Source organism: Apiospora marii (assembly GCF_038362585.1).
Source record: "Apiospora marii strain CBS 49790 chromosome Unknown utg000005l_segment0_segment0, whole genome shotgun sequence".
Taxonomy (NCBI): Eukaryota; Fungi; Ascomycota; class Sordariomycetes; order Amphisphaeriales; family Apiosporaceae; genus Apiospora; species Apiospora marii.
In genome coordinates this window covers 4,434,059-4,460,839 of record NW_027117377.1, presented here as the reverse complement: position 1 = coordinate 4,460,839, position 26,781 = coordinate 4,434,059, and the positions used below count along the sequence as shown (strand labels likewise).

Genomic DNA, 26,781 nt, shown 5'->3' with positions numbered 1-26,781 from the left:
TGGTGAAATGGCGAGGAGGCACATGAAACACAACAAGACTACTCGGCAGAGTCTGGTCGTGTCTGCTATCATGCGCGCCTCCAGGCGAATTGACCAATACGATGCTGATGTCCGTTTACATGTGTTCAATGCTACGCATGTAGCAATTGATGTATGCACATGTCTCTCTTGTCTGCCTCTGCTCCTTCTCTTCTGGAGTCTGGACAGGAGAGGCACAGTCAACGTCGAGATACTGCCCGTACCACACATGTACTACTAGATTGATCAGTCAATGGTGGGTCATCCCTGTTCAACAGACATCGCCCGGCAGCTTCTGGGCAAGACGGGAGACTCTTTTGGACGTCAAAGTGGTGGGCTATGATGAATGGTTACTGGCAAACTGGCAAAAGTGCTTGATAGTGCATGTACCAGGGATGCACACACTGCCCGCTACTACTATGTACCCTCACATGCCGATAACTGTTCATGTCGAGAGACTCCAGCTCTGATTTACTATTCGATGCTGGTTGGTCAGTGGGGAGAAAGTCCGGTCTTTCCAGCTACATATTCACTAGCTCCGCGCTTTTTGACATGTGAAAGCTGTCACCTCAAGCAATCGGACCCACCTTTTCGCCCTTCCGTCCCTTATTCCCTGCTGTTTCGAACAACCATTCCATTAGCGTGTATTCGTTACTTATCACATCGCCGGAGTCGTTTGGTCAAACCGTTACAACATCCCGAGATGCGATGGAAATAGAGCCCATCCAAGCGATACTCCGGTCTTCTTGTTCTTCACCGCTGCCTCGGAAATTGTGATGCCAAGCGCAGACTTCCTAGGCTCCAGCCTCCATTCTCTGGTCTCCGTGGAGGCATCATCGGGCGTTCAAGGCAATTTGTTATTGATTATACTCACTCGCTCTACGATGGAATGTCGATGAGGAGCTGGAACGCCTTGAATCGACTGTTTGGTAATCTCCATCTCATCATATGTTGTCCGAGCTTCAAGATTTGGTCCGGCGGTTTCTTAGGTCCAATGCTATCTACTTGCCAACCGGAGACTAGGCCAGGATAGAGTGTTATCTTCACCGAGTACATGCAACAATGCTCTGCATCACCCTGCCGTCATGCTCTTCCGGCCGTTGCTTATCTAAGAGATTGGAACAAACTTGTTGCCTACAACGCCAGATTCGACCTTATCAGTCAACATCCATGGGTTCCTGCAATGTCACATACATATGAGGAGCTGCAGCATCCAATGCATACATATGGCATGGGTTTCAGTATCCTCCAACGAACAAACGAGACTCGGCGTCAACCACGCTCGGCCTATTGGAAACGGACTTCAAGCCTTGTACAGTATTTCCCTTAGCCCATTCTGCAAAAAGTTGTTGCTGGACGCCTTCAGCCCCCTGCCAACTCACCCTTGTCGGAATCAATGCCTGTACACGCATCCATCAGTAAAGCCGACTATCCAGCCCGGCAGAAGATGACTGAAAGGAACCCAGAGTCATGTTGACCCTGGCTCAATTCCCACAAGCGTGGCTGTCGGCTCTCCCTATGTCCAAGGTTCTCGGTCTCTTCCGCAGAGAACGGAATTCAGGAGATTTGTTGCCACCTTTGATTCCCCTTCTTGGCAAATATGCGAGGAATATCCCCCGGGGCTTTATCAATATGCTAATCGAAGCTGAAGACAACTAGACGATCCACCGAGCCACATAACCCGATCGACAAGGGTTGATAGCTGCTATTCTCATTTTCCTGTACGACCTTGCAGTACTAACCCCACTATAGCTCGTGTACTCTAACCTGGGCGTCTTTCACATGTCAATGGTAGAAAGGGTTTTACATATGCAACGACAGAATGAGCATCTGGCATTACGCAGCAGTATCACATCAATTGATTCTCGTATGTTCAACACGCGCTCTACGGCAATCATCATGGCAATCGCCAAGCCTTGGAAGAAACCACCCAATCGTTATTATGGCTACTTCTTCGATCCGCCAAATTACATGACACCACCCAAGCATGAGCGATCGATCGGTAGTCACCATGGATTTCACTATGCGTCCGGGATGCTGGGACTCGGAAACGACAAACTTCCGGAGAACGACCTAATTCCCGTGGGATCTTATGCACGTTAGTTCCCGCCGCGGAAAGTCGTTGGTCGCAAATCAGGAGCTGCCATCAGTCGATTTGCAGTTCCTCTCGGTCGCGACGCCTCAACCGGTGAGCGCCAAACCAGGACACCAGGGGGAGAATTGGGGAGAACTACCACCGCCATGCTCCTCCATGTCGTCTCCAACAATGCAGAATATTGCATGAATTGCAACCCACGAGTTTCGACCAAATTGAGCCGTCCCCGCGTTGATACCCCAGATACGACAGCACACTGCTCATGCTGAGCCTCTCAGGTGTTTCGAGCAGATTCACTGGCGCTGCTGGGATGAGCAACACATTGATGCCAAATGCTCAAGTCAGCAGTCAGTATGCGACTGGAGATATATTGTCTACGAATTGGGCTATTGTTCCTGATATACCACTAATGTATTGTGGTCCATCTTTGGTCCGTACAATATGGACATACTATTCTGGATTAGATGGGCATGTGAGCCAAGATCAAGCGATACCGGCTGGAGAAAGGCATTCTTTGCCTCTAGGCACAACATATCTGGCGCCTACATTCAAAGGGGATGTTAGCAGTCCGCGAGCAGCTTTGGCCTTACATGTGAGAAGAACTGGCCATCTGTATCACATGGCAATCAATTTGTCAAGTGAGAATCGCAGAAAAGGCCTGTGCACATCTCGCCACGGCAAGTCGCATGCGTCTAGCAACCCGTGGTTTTCTGTCCTTTACGTGCTACATCTTAGTGAGCTACATGGATTTCATGGGCGTTACACAGCACTCAGAGTACATGCTGGATATGTCGACGCGGCAGATGTGCTCCGCGCGGACGGCAAGTATATATGGCCGAACGATGTGCGCGATGGCGCTCCCTCATAACTGTACGGTCAAGAGATCGAATGCGGGAGCAGGCAATCGAGAGGGGTTCGATAACGATGGCTGGTTGCACGGCATGAAGGCCTTGCTTTGCCTGACTACCCGCCTTATCGTCGGCTGCATGCGGCGTGCGTCGATGGCCCAACGGTATCACCCCCCGCCCGATACAGTTGGAACACACAACGATACACCCTCCAGCGGCGATTTATCACTTGCGTGCCATTCCCGGGAGTTGGTCATGTAACTACCTACCACAAGCGATCAGAATTCTTCATCCCTACAGACTACTTTTGAGGAGAGAGGGTCGGGTCTTTGCGTATCGCACGTTTTGAGTACTGCTTGACCCCTTCCACTCTGTTCTTTTTATCTTGCTCTTGTGACTCTTTGTACTCCGAATCACAGGCGCCCTGCTCATCTGGTGATGTGCCTTACCTGCCGTGAAATTTTCACGGAAGGCACGAGCAGTGGGAACTCTCGCTGTTGATCTTAAGTGGTAATGACTGGATGGCCCGATCCTCTCCATGTTTCGATTCGTCTCGGGCTGTGGTCTCGGTCGATTGCTACAGGCTTCTTATTCAACCTGACAGAAATCTCGACGGGAGAGTTGACCGGCGCCCGCCAAGCCGTTGCGATGGTGACAGTAGCATCTGTGCACACTGGTGAGTCCAGTTCTACGGTAGGTCGCCAGCCTCTTGATTGTTAACGCCCCGCCCCCTCGATGCGGCAGATACTCGACAGTCGTATTCATGGTAGTGGTGCGTGATGGGTTCTTTCGTGTCATACACGATACTTTGAAAACAGAACAGGCCGCGTCAAAGCAAAAACAAACATGAAATGCATCACCAAAACATGGGCTTTTGGAAGCCAAACAGTCCGCTAGTGGTGGACCATACGTAGCAGAGAGCTCGCTAAAGAGATAATGACTACATTGCCAGTCTGGATTAGATACACCTACTTGCTACGTAACGAGAGACGTGATCAATCTCATATCCACGTTCTCCAGTAAACCCCCTTTCCGTGTGGAATCATCCACTTGTGAAGTAACAGCATGGTGGTATTTGTGCAACTCGACGAGAGGGACTGCCGTGCTTATCCGTTGATAGAGTATGATTCAATCGCTCGCTCAACAGAATAGGGGGAAAGAGTTGGAGAACACTCCTGTCATTCATCGTGAGCCGGATCTACACCTAGGTCAGGACAAGGTGCTCGCTTACACACAGCCCTCCTTTTTCAAGCTCTTTATCACAAAAGCCTACTGAGCTCCACCCACCGCAGCGCAGGTAACGTTGTCCTCGCAGTTTCCAGTGCGTATGATAGTTGAACTGGTACCTGGCTCCGCAGAGATGGGCAGAAGACCCGTTGCTGCCTGTTTCGCTCCTTGGGTTATGCGCGCAGCGCTCTGTTGTTCCTAGACTAGGACACTGAACCAGGGATATCTTGTACATATCAATGCGTATTCAAGGATGTTCGAGAAGCTCGCTGGTAGCAAGAAACCCAATGTCAAATCAGTCGTCCCCCTAGACCAGCGGCAAAACATGTGGATGTTGGAGCTTCACCATTGGCGTCAAGATCACCTAGGTGAAACGGAGCATCACTACTACTCAGAGACTCACCGTTTCGAGCCTGTCTGAGTGGTTCTCCATATCTTGCGGAAGTTGAAGACCAATCCGTAGCTCCAAAATCAGATATGCTGCCACCAGAATGATCAACGGTGGACGAACGCGGTAGTCCCATCCCAATCAACCGCTACCATTCGACGAGAGACGGCGAATGGGCGTGAAGAACCGGCCGACCATGATACCAACTGCTTGTTGACATTGTCCTCTAGCCACCTCACTCAAATGTTTTAATCGTGCTGCCTACGGTCACTTACCATATGCAAACCTGTTTACGATGAAGATTAACGCGCCACTACCTGAGACATGTCCAAAGGGATACCAGAAAAACCAGTATCGAAAGAGAAACCGAGTAGGGGCTGTCATGTCTCATGGCATAGCCTATGTTATCGTTCTCGTGGTCGTCTCTTGACTACTTCGATAGGGGAAAGAGGAGGGGGACACGATACCGCTCAATTTATTCGGAAGGTACGAGGGGCCTCTCCCTGGTTCGAAGGTCTCGCGCCCTTCAGACAGATCGAAGGAGGTGTCATCTATCTACCTGCCTATGTACTTACTGTTTGTTGTTGGGCTATTGGTCCAGCAGGAAGACGGAGAGCTGCGAGAGAAGGACGATGGCTCTTGATGTCAACCTAGATGGCATTTCAGACTTTTTCTGGTCCAGTTCTTGGTGTATGGGGATAGGATATCCTGCAACGTAGGTGTATCATCACGGTCTCTTCCCATCGCGCTGTTTCCAAACTTCGTGTGTTCGCCATTACACTCAGCCCCCCTGGTGTTCCGCCGTCTCCGCCATGGAGGGGCTATGACTCGATAGTGGCACTCGAGAGAAGAAAGGCCCTCTTACTCCATCTCTCTCCCGATGTCCACCATGGGGAAGAGGCCGCTCATCAATGGAAGCAGAGCACCCCGTGATAAAAAAACAGAGACAGAGAGGACACAGGACGTACCCCCAGCGCGCTCCTCCCCTCCCCCCTTCCTTACCTTCCCGCCGGGAGCTAAAGCGCCCGCCTCTTCGCAGAACGAGACTTTCCCAACGCTAATGCAGTATGCAGCATCTCTCCACCGGATCTCATACGTGGAACACCGGAACACATGGTTTTGAGTCATAATTCCCTATCTTGCCTCACTTGAAAGTTTTTGGGGGTGGGATATTGGGGGCCAGCCGCCAACCAAGATCAGGCCGAAATCAGGGGCAAATGGCCATCGACTCGGAAGACAGGCTCACCGCCACACTTATCTACTGCTTACATGAGATATCCTAGCAAATCATCCCACACAAAGAGCTTGGGGGTCTAGATGCCTATGTCTCGGAAGATAAAATAGGGTTCGTGGAGCGTTGAATGAGTTGCATCTGCAGCAGGATCGCAGGATCTCTACGCCGCAAAGCGTGTGTGTGTGCGAGCGGGTGGGCGTATGCGAGCTCTTCCACTCTTTAGCAAAGAGAGTTCTCGGCCCCGTATCCCCAGTGCCCCCCAAATCTGAAAGTGTTACTGCTCAGGATTACCCTCTCCCTGTGTCACCCACTCTACGATGTGATACTTTAGGTCCATGGGCACATGTAGCTACAGCAGCTGCGCGCATCATTTACAGTTCGGCTGATAATGAACAAACGGCCGGGAGGTTTTCGGATATAAACTCCGGGGGCTTCCAGACTCTAAATTAGAGTCAGCACTGAGTTGGACTACGAGGGTTCGGTCGATTAAAGTTCCAACGGTTCTTGGCCATCAGGCTGGCCCGTCCAAAGAGAAAGGGGACGATGAGCGAATAACGGCAACAACAGCCAAAGGCCAGTAGCATAGCCGCCAGTGTTTAACTTCCACGCCGAGTCCAAAATCTGACAGGCGCACCAAGATTTCGGGGAGCCAAGCCTAGAGCCCAGATCTGTTGGATGGCTGAATCTACGACAGTAACAGAAGGGGTTGCGAACGGTCCTCTCGCCAGTCTGAGCGCTTGCACTCAGCATCATTGCCCCGGTTACTCTATTGTTGTGATGCCTTGCCGGAGGGTCTATGATCGGGTTTGCTACAGCAACATCGACATCCAGAAGATATCGCGGCTATTAAGAGGTGCGTTCACAAGTTCGGAAATTGGAAGAACGGGCGGCCTTTGCTGAAAGACCGTTCCCGACAACGACGGGAGAACCCGGTCAGCCCTGGTCCTTGATACTATAAAAATATGGCCTGATACTCGGGTGCCCTGAAACCTAGTTCCTTGTCTTGCGCCGTGATTGTAGGCGATGGAAAGGGTATGGTTTGCGCAGCGGCACACGGCCAAACACACAGACCGGTCACCACTACCGAGATTTTCATTCGGTCCCCGCCAGGCGGAGCGTGATAATGACCGAGAGGTGGAGCGGTGATCGGATCTGAGCGGCCGCGAAAAGGTGGACGCACGCAGGGCTATATGTGCGCTCAGATAAAAGGTGGACGGAGACCTGGCTAACCATGTGCTGCGGAGCCCGGCTAGTGATGCCCGCGAGCAATGCATGAAATTCTTCCGTGAATGATAGTCATTTCTTCTGCTCATCATGAGACTCGTTCGCTAAAGCGTTACGGAATCTGCCAGCTAGCCAACTAGCACAAGGGCTGTTGTGGTGGTGTTGCTGTCGCTGCCGGACCATTGCTATAGCTGCTGGGGATGGGGATATATGCCATCCCAAAAAGCAACATCAACTGACGTCAAACAGTTGGCCGGCATTCAGCGACTTGCGATGTTTCTTCTTCGAACACCTCTTGAAGCCGCCATCGTGTCAGAGAGCAAGGGAAAAGGCAAGCAAGGCATTACCAAGACTTGCCACTGGCCGTCATCTGGTCGTCGTTCGCAAACAGTGCCATCTGAACGGCGCGAAGCCCGACGCATTGACTCGTGCCCATCCCGGCGATCCGGTCCGATGCAATAGGATGCCTTCCTGGTTGGCAGCATGCAGTTGGCCGCGGTCATCCAGACTCTGTGTGCTTTACCGTTTCAACATTGCGTGTTGATGTTTTGTGTAGCACGGACAGTCTCCCGCTGCACGAAGGGCGATTGGCTCATCATTGGTGGGTTATCAGCGTAATCCCGACCAGGATTCCGCCCATCCATGCCGAAGAAGCCCTGATCAAGGGACGACCTTGGCAGTCTCGAAACGGCTTAAGGCCAGGGGCAATGTGTTATTAGTTGGGATGATGATGACCACCCCCAGTCTAGCGCAACGTGGAACGCAGCCAGATTGCCAGACTGACAGTTGCTGCACCGCCATCATGCATGAGGACCTCTGCTTCGCTTCCAGTCTCAGGACTGCAGATAGCAATTACACGCAACGAGCAGGAAGCAGCCTTTTCTCAGCAATCGCTGCACCCAGTTGTCAACCTTAAATGTAGGGAGTGAGAGAGACGGAGGGGGGTTGTATCATTAACAGGCCATTCGCCGAAATGAGAACCGGAAGACAGCAAACGCCGGGCGGCCGGGGATCGTCGCGCCTCCTTCTGGTCACAAAGAGGGTTTGGAATGAATGCAATGTTACCTCGTATGTCATGTTCTGGGCCAGTTAGCAGCATAACACGCCTGCCAGAAAAGTGATAACTGAGGGAAACCTTCATGTCATGTAATCAGATATCGACTTCTGCTTTACCTGGCAGCGACCCCTTGAATTGCCTCATAGACATTACCTACTGTCTGGCAACTGGGTGGGTGGTAATGGCGGTTGGACCGAGATCGAATGGCGTTCGTCGATCGTTCGGTGTGACGATGCGGTTGCTGCATGCCCATCACATCACCACCCTGCCACCCAAATTTCTAGAAGGGGACCGAGAGGCCCAAGGGCGGACTGCCCAGGGTTGGTGGCCGCTGTTGGGAGGGTACGCGTGCGACCTGGGAAATGCTCAAGATGCAACAGCCAAAAATATAAAGGTACAACATGTTTTGAGGTATATTTTGTCGCCTACCTTACTTGCCCTTCATGTACGAGTGCGCACTCGCATCACCACTGCAACACGAGCTTTCTTAGTTGGGTTTTGGAGCACCGTTTGCCTGGTCCGTCTGATTCTTGGGCCGATGTTAGTGCTGATTGATGCACACATCGTGCAGTAAGTTAGCAGATTTGGTGGTTACCTAGGTACAGGGGGATCTGCCCAATGCCAGGTCCCGCGCTCGGTGGACGGCTGGCTGCTGGCAGCATGAAGCGGGTTGGCGGGGCTCTCTACTGCAAACGAGTGGAATACTTGTTCAAGCATGGCGCGGCAGGCAAAATCAGGGTTGAAGTACCGTGCCAGTCTCCAGAGTAGTTGATGTCTGGTCCGGCCGCGTTACACACTTTATTTAGACCACAAGAGCTTTAGGTGTATCCGGGCCATTCACTGAAGACGGGGCAAATCCTGGAACTGGGACCAAAGAGAGAGAGAGAGAGAGAGATAGAGAGAGAGGGAGAGAGTTCTGTGCGGCTCTGTGAGTAGTAACGCTTTCTTGGCGCGGACTGGCCTCGGATATCCACAAGAACGACCATCTTCTTCAATGTTTGCCTTTTCAGCTGAGAAAAGCCATCCGCCGCTTTTGACAGGTTGCTCTAACAGTTTTGGCTGTCCAATAAACACACACGTGCTTCGTGACCCCGCTGACGGCGCAGAGTCGAGAGGCGTTGACGAGGTACTCTTGTGAGCTGATAGGCAAGTAGGCATGGGCCGATGCTCCCCACTTTCCCTTACTGGGGACTTCAGCTGGTGCGACCCAGGTAACTGTCATAGCGTGCAGCCGGACAACATTTCGGCAACGGCTTGCGAGCGATTAATCACCCACGGCTGGTACCCTTAGTTGGTTTTGTTTATGAACATGGAAACATGCAGCATGTCTCGGCCTTGCTTCTTCGACTATGTTTGATATCGAAAAGAGGGGTTGCAGTCGCGGAACAAGACTCGACGGCAGCAGCCATTTCGAAACAGGCAATCAAGAGAGCAAGAGTGATAAAGTGATTGCATGCTTTCGTCGCATACTGACCCTTACCCCTGACAGTTGGAGCCCTCTGAGTCGTCAACACCAGAAAATTGTCCGATGCCCGCCTAGCGTTGCACTGAGAAAAAGAGTTGCCATGTGTACCCTAGCCCAGATGCATAAAAGTAGTGCTTGGTCACTATAAACTTGGCGAAAAACCGTGGCCCCCAACCGAAAACTGGGTTCGGGGCAAGATCCGATGCTGGTTGGCTCCTTAGGTTAGCTATCACACCTTCACTTCACGGCAGCCTCTGGACATTCAGTAGGCTTACACTATCGCTCGTTCATAGAGGTGTCGCTTTACACTTATGATTCGTATGTGGCTATGTCAGCGGGTAAACGGAATGGGGCCATACATACCTTTTTCTGAGACATGATTTATCACGGAGAGAAGGGCTGAAGATGTCAGACACGTGAAGCATTTGCGTGGAGGTGCCAGCCAGCTCTGGACCGATGCAGAGACGGACCCGGATGCTGGGCGAGGATCACTCCTCACTCCGCCACTCAATCCCACGCTCCCCAACGCTTCAGATTGAGACACGAAAGGCCGGCGACAGGAAGAGAGGAGAAAAGAAGCAAACCGATCACCAGAGTCAAAACATGTTGCGGTAAGAATGAAGCGCGCACTTAAAAACAATGTTGGTTGAGATCTGTCTCTTCGATGGCATCGTACACCCATATTGGCCTACTTACTTACTCACTCAGCGTCTAGGTCTTGACTTCTTGACTGCCGTGCGAACGAACGTTTCCCCCCTAACGAAGCGCAAAAGCTAGGTTCGTCCTTGATTAGCACCGCACATTTACTTACTTTTTATTATGCGGTTCGTCGTCTGGTGACCAAAGACCGGCCCAAGCCGTTTGATCCCGCTGAGCCGTGCCCTATGCTTTCATTCCTTCCCTTTCGCGGACCACACAATAACAAACGTCCACAGGGCTGTGTGTGTCTGCTTCCCTAACCTGGGACCAGAGCATGGATGCATTTCATTAAGCGCTGGCTGCAGTGGCCGTCCTGAACTGACCGTTTTCGACGACCTCAACCATGCGTGCATCTGCCCTACCTACCTGTTGCGTCCGCGGCGGCTCTCCGTCTTCTGACCACCTTCCTGCAGAGTTTAAAAGATGGCGACAGCTACTTTTAGGTCCTGGTTGTTTGCTTGCCTCTGGGTGCCTCTGCAGGTGGATATGCATCTCCTGTGCGACGTTGTGTGCATACTAATACGTACTGGCTCTTGGTGCTTGGCCAAACTAAGAGTGAAAAGCATATGTAGGCCAATGGGGACGATGATGGGTCAAGAGGCGAGGCGTCGTCTACCGGTAGTTGGCTGTCAGCTCCGGTGCAGCGTGGCGCCCACCGGCACGAAAGTAATCTCTCATATGCTGCTTGTTATGTATCTGGTGCCGTTGGGAAGTACCCCGTAAGCCGGTCTAAAGAATATTTGCGATGAGAGTGGTGGTAACACCTACCGGTAGCCAGTCACAAATGAAACTCTTCTCCTTCTGTCACTCGCGATCCGTCTCTTTTATTTTCTTTTTCCTTTCATATCGCTCATCTCCAGGCCGTTCCACTCAAAATGGCGTAAACTTGGACGAGCTTGGGTCAAGGCCGGACCCTCGGATCCACACTAGCTTCAAGCCCCGGGCAGCGCCTCGCATCAGGATTGGCTGTACCTGGAAAGGGTGGACCAGCCCGAAAATTGAATCTACAGGGGCCCCGTCATGGATGCAGCAAGGAGCACGACAGGGGGTGTTCGCCATTCTGGGGGTTGCGCAGGTGGGGGGCGCACTGCTTGCTACTCGCCTGCTCGGTTGGGATGTCCGTTCAAGTCGAAACCAATTTGCCAACATCCGGTCTCCAGGAGCAAGCAAGCATTTGGAAGGAGGTACCTGAGTAGAGAGAAAACGAGCGAAGAAGGCGAAAAAAGGCCATGCCCCTCTCCTCAACTGAGGATGTCGATCTCCTTGCTTGCTACTGTAGTGTCTCCCCTTCGCTACTCTGTGTAGTGGATACCATACTTACATAAGTACGTACTTAGTATCGTATTGGAAATATGCAGGCAATTCCCCTGGCGTATGTAATCGACACGGTAGTGGGGAGAGTGCTGGGGGAGCAAGTAGGGTAGGTAGCAATCCTTCCCACCTGCGGGATGATTCAATAGAAGCGATGTCTGGTCCTTCGAAAAGAAAAAAAGAAACCCAAATTCAATTGCAGACAAGAAAGCGTCTGCTTTTCTCCCGATCGTAGCTTTTATCTTTTCTATTTTGACCGGGGTCGCATAAAGTAGCACTGACTGAGGAGGCTACCATCTCTACCAAGTCGGTGCTAGTCGTGGTGACGGTATTCCACTCCCAGTGCTACAACCAAATCCTCTAGGACAGAGGATGAATGAGTGTGAGGCGTGCACTGGGGGAGGTGTGTGATGTGGGAGTGTGGTCACCAGACACGACCTCAGTAACTGTGGCGGCAGTTAGGTACTTTCAGATATTTTTAATAACAAATGTTGACGAGCAATGCAACTGAGACCATCGCTATTATGAGTTTTTGGTCTCGGACAGGGGAGACAGAGTGCATGGTCCCAAGTCAGTACAAGCAACAGGTAGTGTCCCCCCCTTCTCGAAGCTCGTTCGGTGCGCTAGGTCCTCCTCCCTGCCCACACCCCATCAATCCTATCCCATCCCATGCCTATCCCATCCCCGTCGCCTACCTAAACCTGCTAACCTATTACTTACCTAAATTGCCTGCCTACCCTTTTCCTCTTCTCTCCTCTCCTTCTCTCCCTTTCTGGATGCACCATATCTTCACCTCCTTCCGTTCTTTTCCTCCCCCCACTCAAGGCGGGTTGCAGCAAGTCTGTGTCGCCTGGTCAATTAGTCGCAAGATTAGTTGAACAGTCCCGAACGACTCTGGTTCATCTCAAACCAGTATCAACCAGCTGCTTGCAGTGTGACCTATCCCGGTATCAGGAAGTTCGGATTGCCCAGATCCCCAGGACCTCCCTGCACTCGACTCTTTCTCGTCGGGCCTTTGATCCTGACTGGTTTGCCTTTCCCTGGACGCCAATTCATAATCAGCTTAGTTGCTGTTTCGCCGTGTCCTGGATCATTCGTTTCCCTTCCGGACTGGCCAATATTACCTCCCGCGCGCGCCGCAGGACTTTGCACCAAACCCATAATACCATTACAGCAACTTCTTCGCCATGGCGCCGTCGCTCAACACCCAATCGTCCTTTATGCGTCCGCGCACCAGCGACCGCGATGCTCGACCGAGTACGCGGGACCAGAACGACACCAGCCTGGTCATCCCCAGCCGAACCTCGTCTCTGCACTCGCGCATCACGCAGCCGATCCCCTCGACTTTGAACAGCAAGCCCCAGCAGAGGACGCCAAAGACTTTGACTCATGCATACATGGTATGTGGTGTTGGACGGGAACCGTCTCAATGGGTCAAGGCTCCTGCCCCGGCCCAGGGCAAGATTGGACACATGAAGGGTGCCGTTGGGCAATTCTGGCTCCCCGAGATCCTCGGCAGCAGTCCTCGGCTGGAACAGGATAACGAGATTGCTCGTTCGTTACATGCCGCAATGAGGGCCTGTTTCCCCCACGACGTCGAGATCTGCACCGGCCGCAGCCAACCTCACTGCGTCCACCATGCCTTCGTGCTCCAGCAAGACTCTTCCCACACTCTGTATGGCATCTGTCTCCGTGTCTGGTCTCGAGCAGACGAGAAGAGAGCCGAGACTATTCGTGACCTGAGGAAGCGTACCGAACCCGATTTTTACGACAATGCGGACGAGACCTATTGGATTCCGTACTGTCTTTCCTTCCTTTCGCGTTATCCGTTGTACAACCTTTTGGGCGACTACCTTCGAGGTATGTGGATTCACTGGAACAAGGCAACCAACCTTTTCCATGCCGAGGAGGTTTCGAGGATTCTGAGCTTCCCCGCGCCACGTCTCAATGACCTCGTTCGTATCGATATGAAGGACTACGCCCTGTGCTATCAGTTCCCGTCATCGCCGACGGGCTTCCAGAACTTCGCGATGTGGCCGCTCTGGACATGTCTGTCGATTCCCAACATTGTTGGTGTTGTCGAGGCAGCAATTTCCCCGACTCGCCGCATTATCTTCGTCAGCCACTACCCCGCTATGCTGACAATGGCTGCGGAGACGATTAGATTCTGTGTTAGAGTTTACGAGTGGAGTGGCCTGTACGTCCCCGTGGTTCATGCCCGGCACGCCAAGGAGCTCGTTCAGGAGCCTGGCCCGTACATCCTGGGTATTACTGCCGAGTGCCGCTCGCTCTTCACTGCGCCTACTGACGCCTTGGTGGTTGACCTCGACCGCAACTTCGTACTCACATCAAGCCCGCCCACAGCTCTCACACCCGGCCAGCGCAACAAGTTTGTCAGCCGCCTTACCCAGGCCCTGAAGAGCGATGTCACGCCCTCCGGTGTACCTGCACACCTTCGTTCGGCTTATGGCGGAGGTAAGCTCGTGCCTGCCGGCCAGATCATCGTCATGCGCGGTGAGGTCGAGTCGATCGAGGATCCCGATTGGTGGAACCAGGATGCCGTCATGTCTGTCATGGATCACGTCTGCGAGAAGATGGGCCGCAACTCCGGGTTGAAGGCGGTCTTCGGAGGCGCCCAAAAGAAGCCCTTGATGACCAAGGTTTCGATGCGACACCTGAACGAGATTGTCAGAGAGCGCAACCAATACTCGCGTGATGCCATGGAGGCATGGCAAGACTTCATCAACCTCAAGGGACGCATGGATACCGAGCTCAACAAGGTCACGAAGCGCAACAACTACTTAGTCGAGGAACTGGAGAGCTTCAAGACTCAGTTCCTTAAGTTCCAGGCATTTGCCGAGCAGCTCAACAAGGAGACATCGGATCTCAAGGTTAAGATTGAGAATCACAAGCGCGAGAACCGTCGCCTTGGTGGTCTTATTGACCAACAGAAGGACGACAACGCCAGACTCTCCGTTCGCCTTACTGGAACCGAGAAGCAACGAGACGATGCTCTCGAGGCTCTTGTTCTGCAGCAAGAGATTGCCGAGGAGCTTGAGCGCGAACGCAAGAGGAACAAGAAGGAGCTGTCTGCTTTGCAGCACACCAACACCACCCTTTCGCGCCAGCGTGATGAGGCCCGTCGGGTTGTGCTGCACCTGCGCAGCCTGATCGGCGGCCAATCGCACCATATGGAGCACCTTGTCCACTCTCTCACCAAGCCCGACGAGCTGGCTGATGAGGTCGCCGCTGGCTACGAGGAGGACAACGTCGCCGAGATCAGCGCTGAAGATGCGGAGAATGCCGGTAAGTACCCACCACAGATCGATAGTTTGGGAGATTTTTTCGTTTTGCTAATACCGAGTCCAGCGAAAGATGAGCGCCTTGGAAAGACGCTTGCCCGCGCTCAAAGCGCTAACAACCGCCTTGGCAATGCTAGCTTCAATGACGTTGCCGATCGCCATCTCAAGGACAAGACGGATGCTATTGCTCACATCATCCGCAACATTGCCGAGCAGTGCCAGGCTGCTGTCGAGAGTCTGCAGCTGGCTCACGACCACGAGTACGAGCCTCGCTCCCCTCGCACCCACTCCCGCAGCTCCCGCCGGGCTAGCAACATCTCTGGCGCACAGAGCGATGATGGCCACTCCGCCGCCACCTCCGAAGCCGGCGACGAGAGTCTGCTCCACCCATCCGGGCGCACATCCAGCATTCCTCCTACTCCGGATCTGATCCCCAACAGGAGCAGCACATCGATGTCTTTCGCATCGACCATGACCACCCCTGAGCGATCGAGCCAGCAGTACTCGATGCACAACGAGATCCCCACCAAGATCGTTGAGGATGACGAGGAGAGCCTTGCTGGCCGCAGCGACACCGAGACCATCTCCCAGGAGCCTGGTATCGTCGGCAAGCATGCCGGCAGCTTGCTCCACCGCCCGTCGGGTGCTAGAATCAGCGCTCTCGGCGGCACTCGCTAAGCAGTCACCAGCTGCGCGTCGACTGCAGACATGTGCTATCTGAAGAACTCGGACGATGGCACCCCTTTGGGTGTCTAATGAACGTCATGGTGGAAGCGTGGATTTACACTAACTCATACCTCTGTCACATGAAATTTCCTTTCTGTCTTGTTTTTGTCTATTGGGAGATTTATGTATCAACTGGCGTTTCTGGTACTACCACTACTACTGGCCTTTGTCGCCATGTTTGTTTACTGTTTGATTCGCCGCCAGCGGATGTCCCTGGGCCCGAGGCGCGGGGCAGTAATTTCTTTTTCCTTTAACTTCTACTTTCTTGAAGATGAACAGCGAAAGCGGAAGCCTGTAGCCATCACACCGTTGGGGAGGGACGAGACGAGCGATGCTCCATGTTGGGATGTATGTAAAAACGACGGGCCTGTGGAGGGATGAGGCAAGCGAAAGGGGGGTGGTGGCCCCTTGCCTTTCTATAGGCATTTGGTTTCTGGAGTGGATCTGTGTCTTGACTCTTTTTGAGCAATCTTACATTTTCGAAGTTTTCCCCCTCGAATACAAGGTTGGAAGCCAACCGAGAGATAGAGATATCTCAATTCTACTAAAAAAAGATCACTTAATCATACCCTGCTGCTCCCGACGCTTACGTGACTTGCCCCTTAACCATGCTCTTGATGTAAGGGGTGGTGATGAGCTATACTAGACGGTCAATACGCTGACTTGTCAATATCGTCCTTTTGCCCGCTGGGGCGGGTTAGTTTTGTTGGTTAGAGCACTGGTTCCTTCGCCGTGACACTTGATGCTCCGACCTATTGACGTGAGGTTGAGAGGATATTGCACGGCCTCTGCATGTGGGAAGTAGGGTCTTGTTGTGTTTCATTACCCCTCATGGCCACCACAATTTGGCACTTGCTTGTATTGCCGAATGCCAGGTTGGTGGGTATCGTGAAATTGTGAGGACAGTGTCTCAATCCGCCATGACAGGTCTCGGTCTCAGCCTCGCTCCGCGAGACAGGCTTCTCAGGGCTGACAGGAGACAGCGACGATGAGCTCACGGGCCTTGCTGCAGTGACGTGGTATCATGCCCCATATGTATGGGCCCAGCCTTGGGGGGATTTACTTGTTGGATGTCCGTCCAACCACTGGGTATTTGTGTACAAACCCACGTGTGCAGGTTCAGAGAATTGGTTGGTTGGGCTTATGTCTACGGTTCAAGATGCAATCATAGACAACGGAGCTAGCTTTTTTTGCTTTGATACTGTGTCTCTATAAGTCGAGGCTATTGTTGTCTATACACATCTAGGTAGGACAGGCAAGTGAAGGTATCGCGTATCTCACATACACCAGAATATTGGATCTTCTCAGCCACTGGAGCTAGGATGTTACTACAGCTCAAGTATCGCAACGGTACAGCACTAGTCTGCTTAATGTCACGATATCTGCCCTACCTAGTCTGGTGTACTGGTTCTATGAAGTGCGAGTATCAGACAGAGTGTGTAGTTGTGGGGAGGGGGGGGGGGTAATAATAATAATAATAACGTCCTCTGTTACCGAGGGCAGCCTTTGGTTTGCAGGCTGGTGAGCCACCACCCCAGCGAGAAGAGAAAGGAAAAGAAAAGAGAGGGTTTTCGTATTTTCCGGTGCGTTAGCCATTATCAAGCTTTAGTCAACTCATAGGAGTCATATTCGTTGTGATATTATTGGGAGTTCCGAAGGTACTGGGTAACCTGCTTTTCTATAAGTCTTCTATTTATACCAGAGAGGCTTGGTATAAATTGAAAAGAAAAGGGGAGAAATAACAGAAAATTACAATTCCAGGGTACCAAAGGCCCAGATAAAAATATCTCTGCATACTCACCATCAATGTTGTAGAGCTCGACGATTGCTGTACGAGACCCTGCCGGACGTGAGTGATGTCAAAAACGCACGGGCCCCACTACGTATCCCAAAAACAATAAAGCTTCAGGTTGGTCTGGATTTCTACCTCCTCTACAACTTGGCGACAACCACCAAATCCAAAAACCAAACAAACATCAATATGTCGGACCGCGCGCGAAGCCGCTCGCCTCGCCGCGACAGAGGCAAGCCGAGCGGCACAAGTGACCGCGGAGATCGCGACTACGACCGGCGAGACAGCGCACGAAGAGACGATCGGGACCGGAGGAACGGCGACAGCTACACAGCGGACAGCGGCAGCAGGCGAGACCGCGACGATCGGGAACGACGAGGCGACAACGACAGTTCGCGCCCCCGGAAGAAGAAGGCAGGCGGGTTCAATTTCAAGGACAAGCGCCGAGACGACGACGCAGAAGACGACCGTCGCGGCGGTGGTAACAGCAGCTCGTACCGAGGCTATCGGAACCGGTCGCCGTCCCCGAGACGCAGCAGCGCCAATAAGCCCAAGACACAGCAGGAAGAAGATACCACCAAGCCGCCGAAACGCGCACCCGCGTCAGCGTCAGCAGACACTACCAAGCCGCCGAAGCGAGCACCGGCCGCGGCAGCCGTCAGCGGGGGTCCGGGCCTGGAGATGATGGTTGTGCACGTCAACGACCGGCTGGGCACCAAGGCGGCGATTCCCTGCCTGCCGTCCGACACGATCCGCCAGTTCAAGATCATTGTGGCGGCGCGCATCGGGCGGGAGCCCCACGAGATCCTGCTCAAGCGGCAGGGGCAGCGGCCGTTCAAGGACATGCTCACGCTGGCTGACTACGAAGTCAGCAACGGGGTGCAGCTCGACCTCGAGGTCGACACGGGCGATTAAGTAGGGAGGACTACAGGAGGGGACACTGTGACAACAAGGCTGTTACGGGATAGATGTGGGTGCGACTTGTCCTCGCTTCCATGGGCCTACATTTTGGCGTTTACACAAGACGGTCTCTACAGGCGACACGCCTGTGCCCTAGGACTGTGAGGTGGGCAAACGTTTTGTTTTCAGGCTGCCGACGTGAGTATACACCCAATACGGCTCCGTTGACCTTACAGCGTTTAACTTGAAGTCTTGATGATAGATACAGCCTAGACAGACCGAGCGTGAACTTGGTGCATCTAGGCAGCAACTTACGTAATAAAAAGCACGAATTCCTACAGAAACATGACCAACGCCCGTCAGGATTGTCGCGAAATGATGTGATGGGCGTATTTCTCAAATGAGATCACGTGCTCTCGTGGCGCGAAACCCGGGATAGTCAAGTGTTAAGCGTGGGGCAGACGCGCCTTTCCAATGACATGACCGTCACCGATGACTCAACAATCCACCACGAACTAATACACAGCGCACCCCGAGGTAGATTCGTTTATATCTATATAATCGCTTTGTATCCAAAGCCTCTCAAGCATTATTGACGTTGTCGTATTCGACTTCAACTCCAACTTCATACACCCTTCACGCCACCATGGCAATCAGCCAGAAGCGCAAGCGCACCACCGCCACAGATGCTGTCATTGATAGCGCCGAGGCGGCAGCTCTGCCCGTCACAAAGGTGCCTCGCGCCTCGCTGGACACGACGCGCGACATTCTCGCCATGAGGGCGACTGCCACCAAGAAGGGCACTCTAGAAGTGGAAAAAGCCGAAGCCGAAGACATGGCACCCCAGCTCGCGCGCATCGCTGCCTCGGATTGCAGTCCGTTCGAGAAGCGCGTGCTGTCAGCGTTGTGCCAGATCCCCGCCGGCTGCGTCTCGACCTACGGCCTGCTGTCGGCGCACCTGCAGTCGAGCCCGCGCGCCGTGGGCGGGGCGCTGCGGCGGAACCCGTTCGCGCCCCAGGTGCCGTGCCACCGCGTCGTGGCGACGGGCGGGAACCTCGGCGGGTTCAAGGGGCACTGGGCCAACGTCTCGAAAAACGGGGGTGGGGTCGAGGGGATCACTATCGTCGAGAAGAAGAAGCTGTTGCGGGCTGAGGGGGTTCGGATCGATGAGGGGAAGGGGCGGGTGCTGGGGACGCCTTGGTCGGGGTTTGTTTGAGGGGGTAGGGGAAGGGAGGGGATGGGCGTATACTCCGCCTATAGGCTTTCTCTACGATTGTATGCAGAAACTAGGTTGGGCTTTTGGCGTTTTCTTTGGGAAAGGGGGAGCTTCATGGATGATCAATGTTACTTTCGCAAGGCTGTTGTTGTTTTGGGATATGCTATTTCGCTTGGAAATGAAGACTATCACAGTCGTTGTGCATCACTCCGGTTCGGCGTTGTGCGTATCAGAATTATTATGTGGCGGCAATGCTGACAGGTGCATACCCCGAATAATACTCAATACTGCTCAGCTTCCCGTCCTTGACTAGTCGTATCTGGATATGACCGATGTGGCCGAGACCAGCATGTAGATATGTCTTACTATACCCAGCACAGCGTCCGTATCAATCCCCAGCCTCCTTCGCTCGGCAATGTATGGGGTGAGTTCAGGGTAGCTGTATCACTTCGGAAGCACTGACTGATTCAGATTCCGGCATAGGGGCTCTGGGGGCTTTGTTGCTATTTCTGTGACAAGATAGCCGGATCACTGCACGCATGAGACAAAGGAGAGCTTACTTTGGTTACTTGATCTTCGTGTCCGACGGGCAGACAGGTCCCGATGAAATATGGTAAGAGACGTGTTCATCTTATATATTGTACTAACCATTGGGCTTTTATGCAGAATATTCTCAGTACTTACTTCTATAAGTTTAATCACCACCGCTTCTCGTCTTCTGCTGTTGCATTGCAGCAAGATCCGCAAAACCGAAAGCCGCTGCTGCATATTATCGAACAGGTATGCAACCCTGTGACACATCACCAGCCCCCCAAACCAGTAGGCGATGTAGAGTCGTGTTACCCAAATAACTACAAAACTACACAACCAATAATAGGCCAATCGATTTGGGCACCTTTACCCCAATTTTTCCTCCCCAGTTGGGCACGATGCAGATCTATCTGCTTTGCCGCGGGCCAACATGTCGATTGGCCCCGGCGCTTTCGGTTTCTTCCTTCCACTCACTCTCTTTAGACTACATGCGGGCACTCACTCATTGCCTACCTATCATTTCGGTCAAATGGAAAAGGTTGTTTGTTTGGATCCTGAGGCAGACCTCAACCAACCGACAAGTAATATTGTACGTAAAAGACGAGAAATCGCCCCCTCCCCATCAATAGGCGCGGGAGGATCGGGTGTGTTGTTTGTTGGTTGGGTGTGCAGAGACAAGCAAGAGAGCTAGCTGGCGCTTACGTGCGCGGGTACGGCACCGTACAGAAGCATAGGTACATACATACATGACCCCGTAAGCGAACCCGGTCAGGATCGACGCCGGGGCTGTGCCAGTCAGTCAGTCCAGTCGGCAATCCGTAGGTATGTAGATGCTGTGTGTATTCTGTGAATAACTCGCCCCCTCCTCCGACGCAAACGAAAAGACCCCCTCAGCCCTCACCATGCCGCCCCGAATGTCAGATGTAAGCCAAAAAGTGAGCGAGTGAGTGGCTCAGCCAGTAGCAAAGTGAATACGCATACAGTAAGTTAGGCGTTCAAGTGTGTCATGTGTATTGATATGTCGGCAGCCGTGGGCTTTTTTTTCTCCTTCCACATAGGATGGGGCGCGGTCAGCTGTAGTCGTAAGTAGATTCGGAACTGCTGACGAAACCTCCGGATATGATGACCACACTTCCGTCCATCCATCAAACCATTTGTTTTCTCTCTTTTCTCCTCAATACCTCCCTCCCAGTTTCTTTAGCAAGTTCGCATAGGTTGTAAAAGAAGATCCGACGATACCTAATCCTTCATCTTATTTCCTTTTGAAAGCCTCTGCTTTGCGAAGACATCGCGGATATCGCCGTCGCCGTAGTTGAAAAGCACTCTCCCTCCCTGCAACCAACATATAAGACAGAAAATAAGATGCGCTCCTCAACCTTCCACGCCACCCTACTGACGGCCCTGGCCTACGCCGCCGGCACCGCCGCAGCAGCTGCCGCCATCACGGACAGCCTAGTCTTCACCAACGGCACCACCACCCCTTTACCCTCCTCCCCACCCCCGTCCTCGTCATCCCTCCCCACCACATCCCCCACCACCAGCGCCAGCGTCACATCGGCACCCTCATCATCGTCAGACTCCTCCTCGAGCGAAAGCGGCAGCAGCACCGCCAGCATCAGCATCTCCACCACCACCGCAACGCCAACCACCGAGGAAGACCAGAGCAGCACGCCCACCTCCTCCCTCAGCACCACGGTCCAGACCATGCCGGGCTCCCCCGACGCCACCAGCACCGCGGTCGTGGTGGTGACGCCGTCGGGCGACGCCACGCCCAGCCAGACGGACTCGGGGTCGGCGCCGCTGCAGTCCAGCGGCGCGGACGTGGCGGCGTCGGCGGCCATTGCCGGGGTGGCGTACGTGGTCATGGCGGCGGCGTTTGCGATATGAGCAAAGCAGAGGGGGTTTCTGTGCGGGGAGGTAGTAGTAGAGAGAGGAAGGTAAAAACTAGCAATGCATCATCTCGAAGGAGGGACAGGGCAGAGAAGACGGGCAGACAGGCAAACCAAACGGTCCAGGATGGTTCTGGGGGGAAAGCAATAGCGGTAGCGTTCGTTCGGGTAGATTTATTTGCTTTAAGAGAGCAGTATGATTTGATGCTGAGAAACCGACGACAACGGATCTGGCCTACTTGACCATCTATACCAACCTATCGCACTGTGCATTTTTTTTCAAGAATGATGACATCCCATCAAGGAAACAACCGCCGAAATGGGAACAAATCAAGCGAAAGCCGCCATATCACAAACATATCAAAATGCCGCATCATAAGTATACCGTAAAACAGCCTCTCTGCATTCGTAAAGCTAGCCTCTAACTTGTGCTTCTTCTTCTGTCTGCTCGCAACGCAGGGGGAAAGAAAACTACCTCAAAAGAAAAACAACCGCATGAAAAAGACGAAATGGGTATCAGTTGCCGCGATTCATCCATCCCCCGGAAAAACAGGCAAACCATCCTATAATAGTACACGGTAATACTCCGTACAGACTGCGCGCTCTCTTTCTCTCTCATCCACACCCAATCGCTCTTCGCCACGATGCTGCTGCGAGTGCTTGTGTTTCACCCATCCTGCTTCCTCATCCACTAGAAGAACTGGACCTTAGTAAGGACGCGGTACTCGACGTAGTCCTCGCCATCAATGCTGATAATGGTGCCATTACTCGCCAGTTTACCGGCAAAGGGTCCTGTCTGCTTCCGCTCGTACTTCGTGCCGTTGTAGATCTTGCTCGAATCGTCGTTCGGGCCCTGGACGGGACCAGGCACGGGCTGCTGCTGCATCTGCATCGGCGGGTGGGCCACCTGCTGAGGAGGCGGCTGCATGCGCTGAGCCTCTTGGCTCTGCCACACCTTGTTCAGCCGGCCCATGTTGTCGTTGAAGATGGTGCGGTTGTCGTGGTGAGGGAGAACGGCACCGGGCATGTTCTGCATCTGACGGGCCGGTCCACCAGGACCATACTGCCTCATCTGTGCGTGCTCCATCTTACTGATCTCACGACGGGCAAGGGTGTTGGTCCGCTCCATGGCGTCCGCACTATGGTTACGGCCGTTATGACGGGTCTCGGTCTCCGCATGTCCGCGAGGGCCTAGTAGGAATGTCAGTATCATGTCAAAACCAACAGTGCAAAATGGAACTCACCTCGCATATCATTCGGCATCATCTCGCGTCTGCTATGACGGAGGTCGTGGTGCATCGACTGCTCGGGCCTGGGGCTGGGGGGCAATTCCTCCACGAGATTCGGTCGACCAGTGGGCGTGGGAGGGACCTTGGGGTTCATGGCGGCACGACGTTGGGCCTCATAGACTGCCTTGGTCTCGTTCGCCACCCGCTCATCGTCTTTCTCACCACCGTCAATCTGATACTGTCGAACGCGGCAGTACTCCTTCATTTCGGAGCGGGTGAGGTCTTGAAGGTGAGGAAGCATGGTAACATCCTCGTACGGGATCCATAAAGCTCCGGCGCCAGTCGGGAAGTTGCCATTAATAAACCGCCCGTCCATGGTTTCCCGCACGAGCTTAACACGGAACATGTCATTGGCACCGAGGATACCGTAGACAGCATGCTTCTCCGAGTCTTCGGGTGCCGAAGACTTGGTCCAACAGCCCACCATGATCCGGGTCGGTCTAGAACCCGGCAAGTTCTCGGGGATCTGCTGATGGAGCTGTTGCTGCATTGGCATGTGCTGTGGCTGCTGGCGGATGGGCGCCATCTGAGGGTGAGCCATTGGGGAAGACTGGGATACTTGAGCCGGCTCAGGCTGAGTGCGAGAGATGGGCTGCGCCTGGGGTTGCATACGAGGAGTAGCAGTCCCACCGCCTGCAATCGTACCGACAGCACTACCGGTACGGCGTCGCTTGCTGTCGGGGCGGTTGATCTGGACATCTTCGGGGATCACGAGCCCGTATGCTACAGCGGGCATTTGCGCCGTCTCCGGAGGGGGATTTTCGTCAACTCGTCGGATGGCCTCCTTGACAGCGGCAAGATCGTTGTTTCTCTTAGTCTCTTCATCTTCCATCTGCACTTCATCGGCTGCTCGGATTTTAACGAACTCCTTCACCTGATTGTGGTCCAATCCGATCAGATGGTCTTGGAAGACAACACGCTCGAACGTCACCCAGCTGCCACCAGGGCCAGGAGGTACGGGGAACAGACGGGTGTTGATGGCATCTCCATTGCGTGTGGTGTTCTGGATGCGGGTTCGCAGGCGATCTCTTACATCCATAAAACCTACGACCGCATGTTTGCCTGCTGGCTTGGGGACGGGAGAATCCCTCCAGTAGCCGAGAAGAACGGACATGTTGCTACCAACGCCGTGCTTCCGGACGGAGGTGGCGCGGCTCGTCGGTCGTTCATCGCCGTCGTCAGCACCGCTAGGCAAGCTTCCCTCGAGCTTGTCCTCGCTGAGATCGTTGTAGATGGACGATCGCTTGCGCTTAGGATAGTGAGCAGCAGGCTCTTCCTCGTCTTGGGCCATCTCGGTGTCCTCCGGCTCCGAAGTGAGACGGGAAGGGGACTTCTGTCGAGTGTTGGTGCCTACCACGATCTCATCACCCAATACATCAGGACTGGCACTATCAGCCATACTGGACGGTGGCGGGCTCAAAGCAGTCTCGTCGGCGCTATCGACTTCTTCTGCTTTGTATGAGCCGTTGGCGGCGGCGGAGGCACGGCTAGAACGACTGCGAGTCAGCATAATGATGTTCAGGCTGTCCTGGCGAGAGATTGTCAACAAGGCTGCATCGTCAGAGACGGGAGCCTTGAGTGAAGGAAAGAAACACATGGCCTCGTGGGATTCCAGGACAGGAAGGCAGTCCCCGCCACTCAGCGTTAAAAGAAAGAGTAAGGTTTCAGCGGGTTCAAATGTAGTAATCAGTCAAGAGCGTCCGGTGTGGCTTCACGACTGAGCTGTCGATAGGCAGGTGGGCCGATCTGGTTACCAGATACACGCTACGCTCAGACACAGCTGAAGGTAGCTGAAGGAAGGTGTGATGAGGTATTGAAAGGCGGAGGAGAAAAGGAAAGTGGCTTCAGATGGCAAGGTTGGATCCGCAGTGCACCGTGACTTGGGTAGGCGCAATCGAATAATAGGCCTTGTTGTGATCGTCACTCAATGAGCGTGGCAGTCCTTTGACTTGGCTTGAGATGAATTGCCATGTGCAAGTTGGGTGCATCTGACGGGGCGAGAGTGAAAAGAAATGCAGATGTGAAAGGATGGATGAATGGGTCGTGAGGGGATTGTGCGGTTGACCGTTGAACTTCTTGGTGAAAGAAGAGTACTTAGGTCGGATTTGGCTCAGCTGTTGCTAAGCGAAAGTAATATCTCGAGATGGTGGTAGGTAACCTACCTATACTCGAAATAGTCGCCGCAGGAAAAATGTATAGAGATATGTGGAGACAGGGAAGGGATGGTAGACATAGTCGAGTATAAATCTCGGGGTTTAGCTGGTTCTGCGGCGCGAGTCTGGATCTGGCACTGCTCTGGAACCAAACCACGCAGAGAGCCAAGGAGAAAAAAACAAACGCCAAGTAGGACAAGGAAACCTCACCTTCGGAAGCGGTATCTTCCCATACTAAGTTAGAGGGATAGAGACGTGGCGGCGTGTGGGGAGAAGAAAAAGGGTAGATCTTGAGGTAGGCGAGAATGGTTGATAGACGAGGGCAGTTCGTGGCCTAGCCAGGCAACGGGGTTGACGGTGATTGGTGGTGTAAAAGTATGGAGCATGGAAAATGGGGATGGGTCAGGAATTGTCGGTACCCAATCCAAAATTCATCGGCTCGTCAAGTGTAGGATGCTGGAAGAGGGATTGCAGGATGGAGGAATACAATTTGGGTTGGAAAACAATCAATCCTGGTTGAGTCCAGTAGACTATCGTTTCACCCAGTCTTATTGAAGACCCCATTAAACCATCGTCATATAGTCCCCACCGTTGGCATCAAGAGCCTCAAAGAGCGGAGGCAGAGTCTGGCACTGGCAGCCGTAACACTTGACAGCCGGGGAAAGCGGCGGCGATAGGGGAACCCAGCTTGGGCTTTGACGGAGGGCGGGAAACGAAACGAAAGGAGACATGGATAACGCACTTCACTCATGATGACGCAAAGGAAGGAACCAACTCAGGTCCGGAGGTTAAAAAAAAAGAAAAAGGAACTGTTGCACATACCTCTCGACAACAGCGGACTCACTGGTACCGCGGTCTTGGCCGTTGGGTGTGACCGATGGCTTGCGCTCTGTTCCGTTCTCCATCGTGATAAGATGGGGTGGGTGAGTTGAGCAGGCCGGTACGGGTGTTGAGCAAAGCAGACCAGCTTGTTGATGTTGCGTGGTTGGGTCTCGCTGGTAACCTTGGGTCAACCGACCACCGACGACCAGGTATGATGAACAAGGTGTGTGATGTTTGTGTCGCAGGAATTTGACGACCAAACTACGACCGGAAGAATGTCTCCGTTGAATGAAAATGGGTGAAAAGAGTGCACTTTTGATAAACAGGTCCCAAAGGTTAGTTCCCTCGAGTTGAGAGGGTTTCTAGAGCGGAAGGTGAAATGCAATCAATAGCTTGCTTACCTTGTGCTGAGTTGACGCGTATCAGTCGGGTTTAGTAAATTGAGCTGCAAAAGTTCCCAAGTCGCGCGCGGCAGAGAAAATAGACTTGTTGACCAGCTCCACAACCGAGTAAGGAAAGGTATACCTAGGTAGGTTATGCAGGCTGGGCCCCGTCTTCCGTCGCTCTTGTACGTACAAGCAGTAGTTACCAAGAG

General features: G+C 53.3%; 6 protein-coding genes across 6 annotated transcripts; 4 read left to right on the top strand and 2 right to left on the bottom strand.

Annotated features, from left to right (window-relative positions):
* Positions 1–12,753: 12,753 nt before the first annotated feature.
* Positions 12,754–15,546, top strand: PG985_009260 (uncharacterized protein; the record flags this gene model as incomplete). Its single annotated transcript, XM_066829028.1, has 2 exons — positions 12,754–14,872; positions 14,936–15,546. The coding sequence occupies 2 exons, from the start codon at positions 12,754–12,756 to the stop codon at positions 15,544–15,546; spliced, it is 2,730 nt and encodes a 909-aa protein (XP_066683940.1).
* Positions 15,547–17,575: 2,029 nt separating this feature from the next.
* PG985_009259 (ubiquitin-related domain-containing protein) lies at positions 17,576–18,301 on the top strand (the record flags this gene model as incomplete). The annotated part of the gene is made up of 1 exon (XM_066829027.1): positions 17,576–18,301. One exon carries the CDS (start codon positions 17,576–17,578, stop codon positions 18,299–18,301), a length of 726 nt encoding a protein of 241 aa, XP_066683939.1.
* Positions 18,302–18,932: 631 nt separating this feature from the next.
* Positions 18,933–19,502, top strand: PG985_009258 (RING-2 protein; the record flags this gene model as incomplete). Its single annotated transcript, XM_066829026.1, has 1 exon — positions 18,933–19,502. The coding sequence occupies one exon, from the start codon at positions 18,933–18,935 to the stop codon at positions 19,500–19,502; it is 570 nt and encodes a 189-aa protein (XP_066683938.1).
* A 1,433-nt stretch (positions 19,503–20,935) lies between these two features.
* PG985_009257 (uncharacterized protein) lies at positions 20,936–21,920 on the top strand (the record flags this gene model as incomplete). Its single annotated transcript, XM_066829025.1, has 2 exons — positions 20,936–20,956; positions 21,303–21,920. 2 exons carry the CDS (start codon positions 20,936–20,938, stop codon positions 21,918–21,920), a joined length of 639 nt encoding a protein of 212 aa, XP_066683937.1.
* A 693-nt stretch (positions 21,921–22,613) lies between these two features.
* PG985_009256 (uncharacterized protein) lies at positions 22,614–24,721 on the bottom strand (the record flags this gene model as incomplete). Its single annotated transcript, XM_066829024.1, has 2 exons — positions 22,614–23,113; positions 23,167–24,721. The coding sequence occupies 2 exons, from the start codon at positions 24,719–24,721 to the stop codon at positions 22,614–22,616; spliced, it is 2,055 nt and encodes a 684-aa protein (XP_066683936.1).
* A 1,206-nt stretch (positions 24,722–25,927) lies between these two features.
* On the bottom strand, positions 25,928–26,269 carry PG985_009255 (uncharacterized protein; the record flags this gene model as incomplete). Its single annotated transcript, XM_066829023.1, has 2 exons — positions 25,928–26,057; positions 26,187–26,269. 2 exons carry the CDS (start codon positions 26,267–26,269, stop codon positions 25,928–25,930), a joined length of 213 nt encoding a protein of 70 aa, XP_066683935.1.
* Between the last annotated feature and the right edge of the window lie 512 nt (positions 26,270–26,781).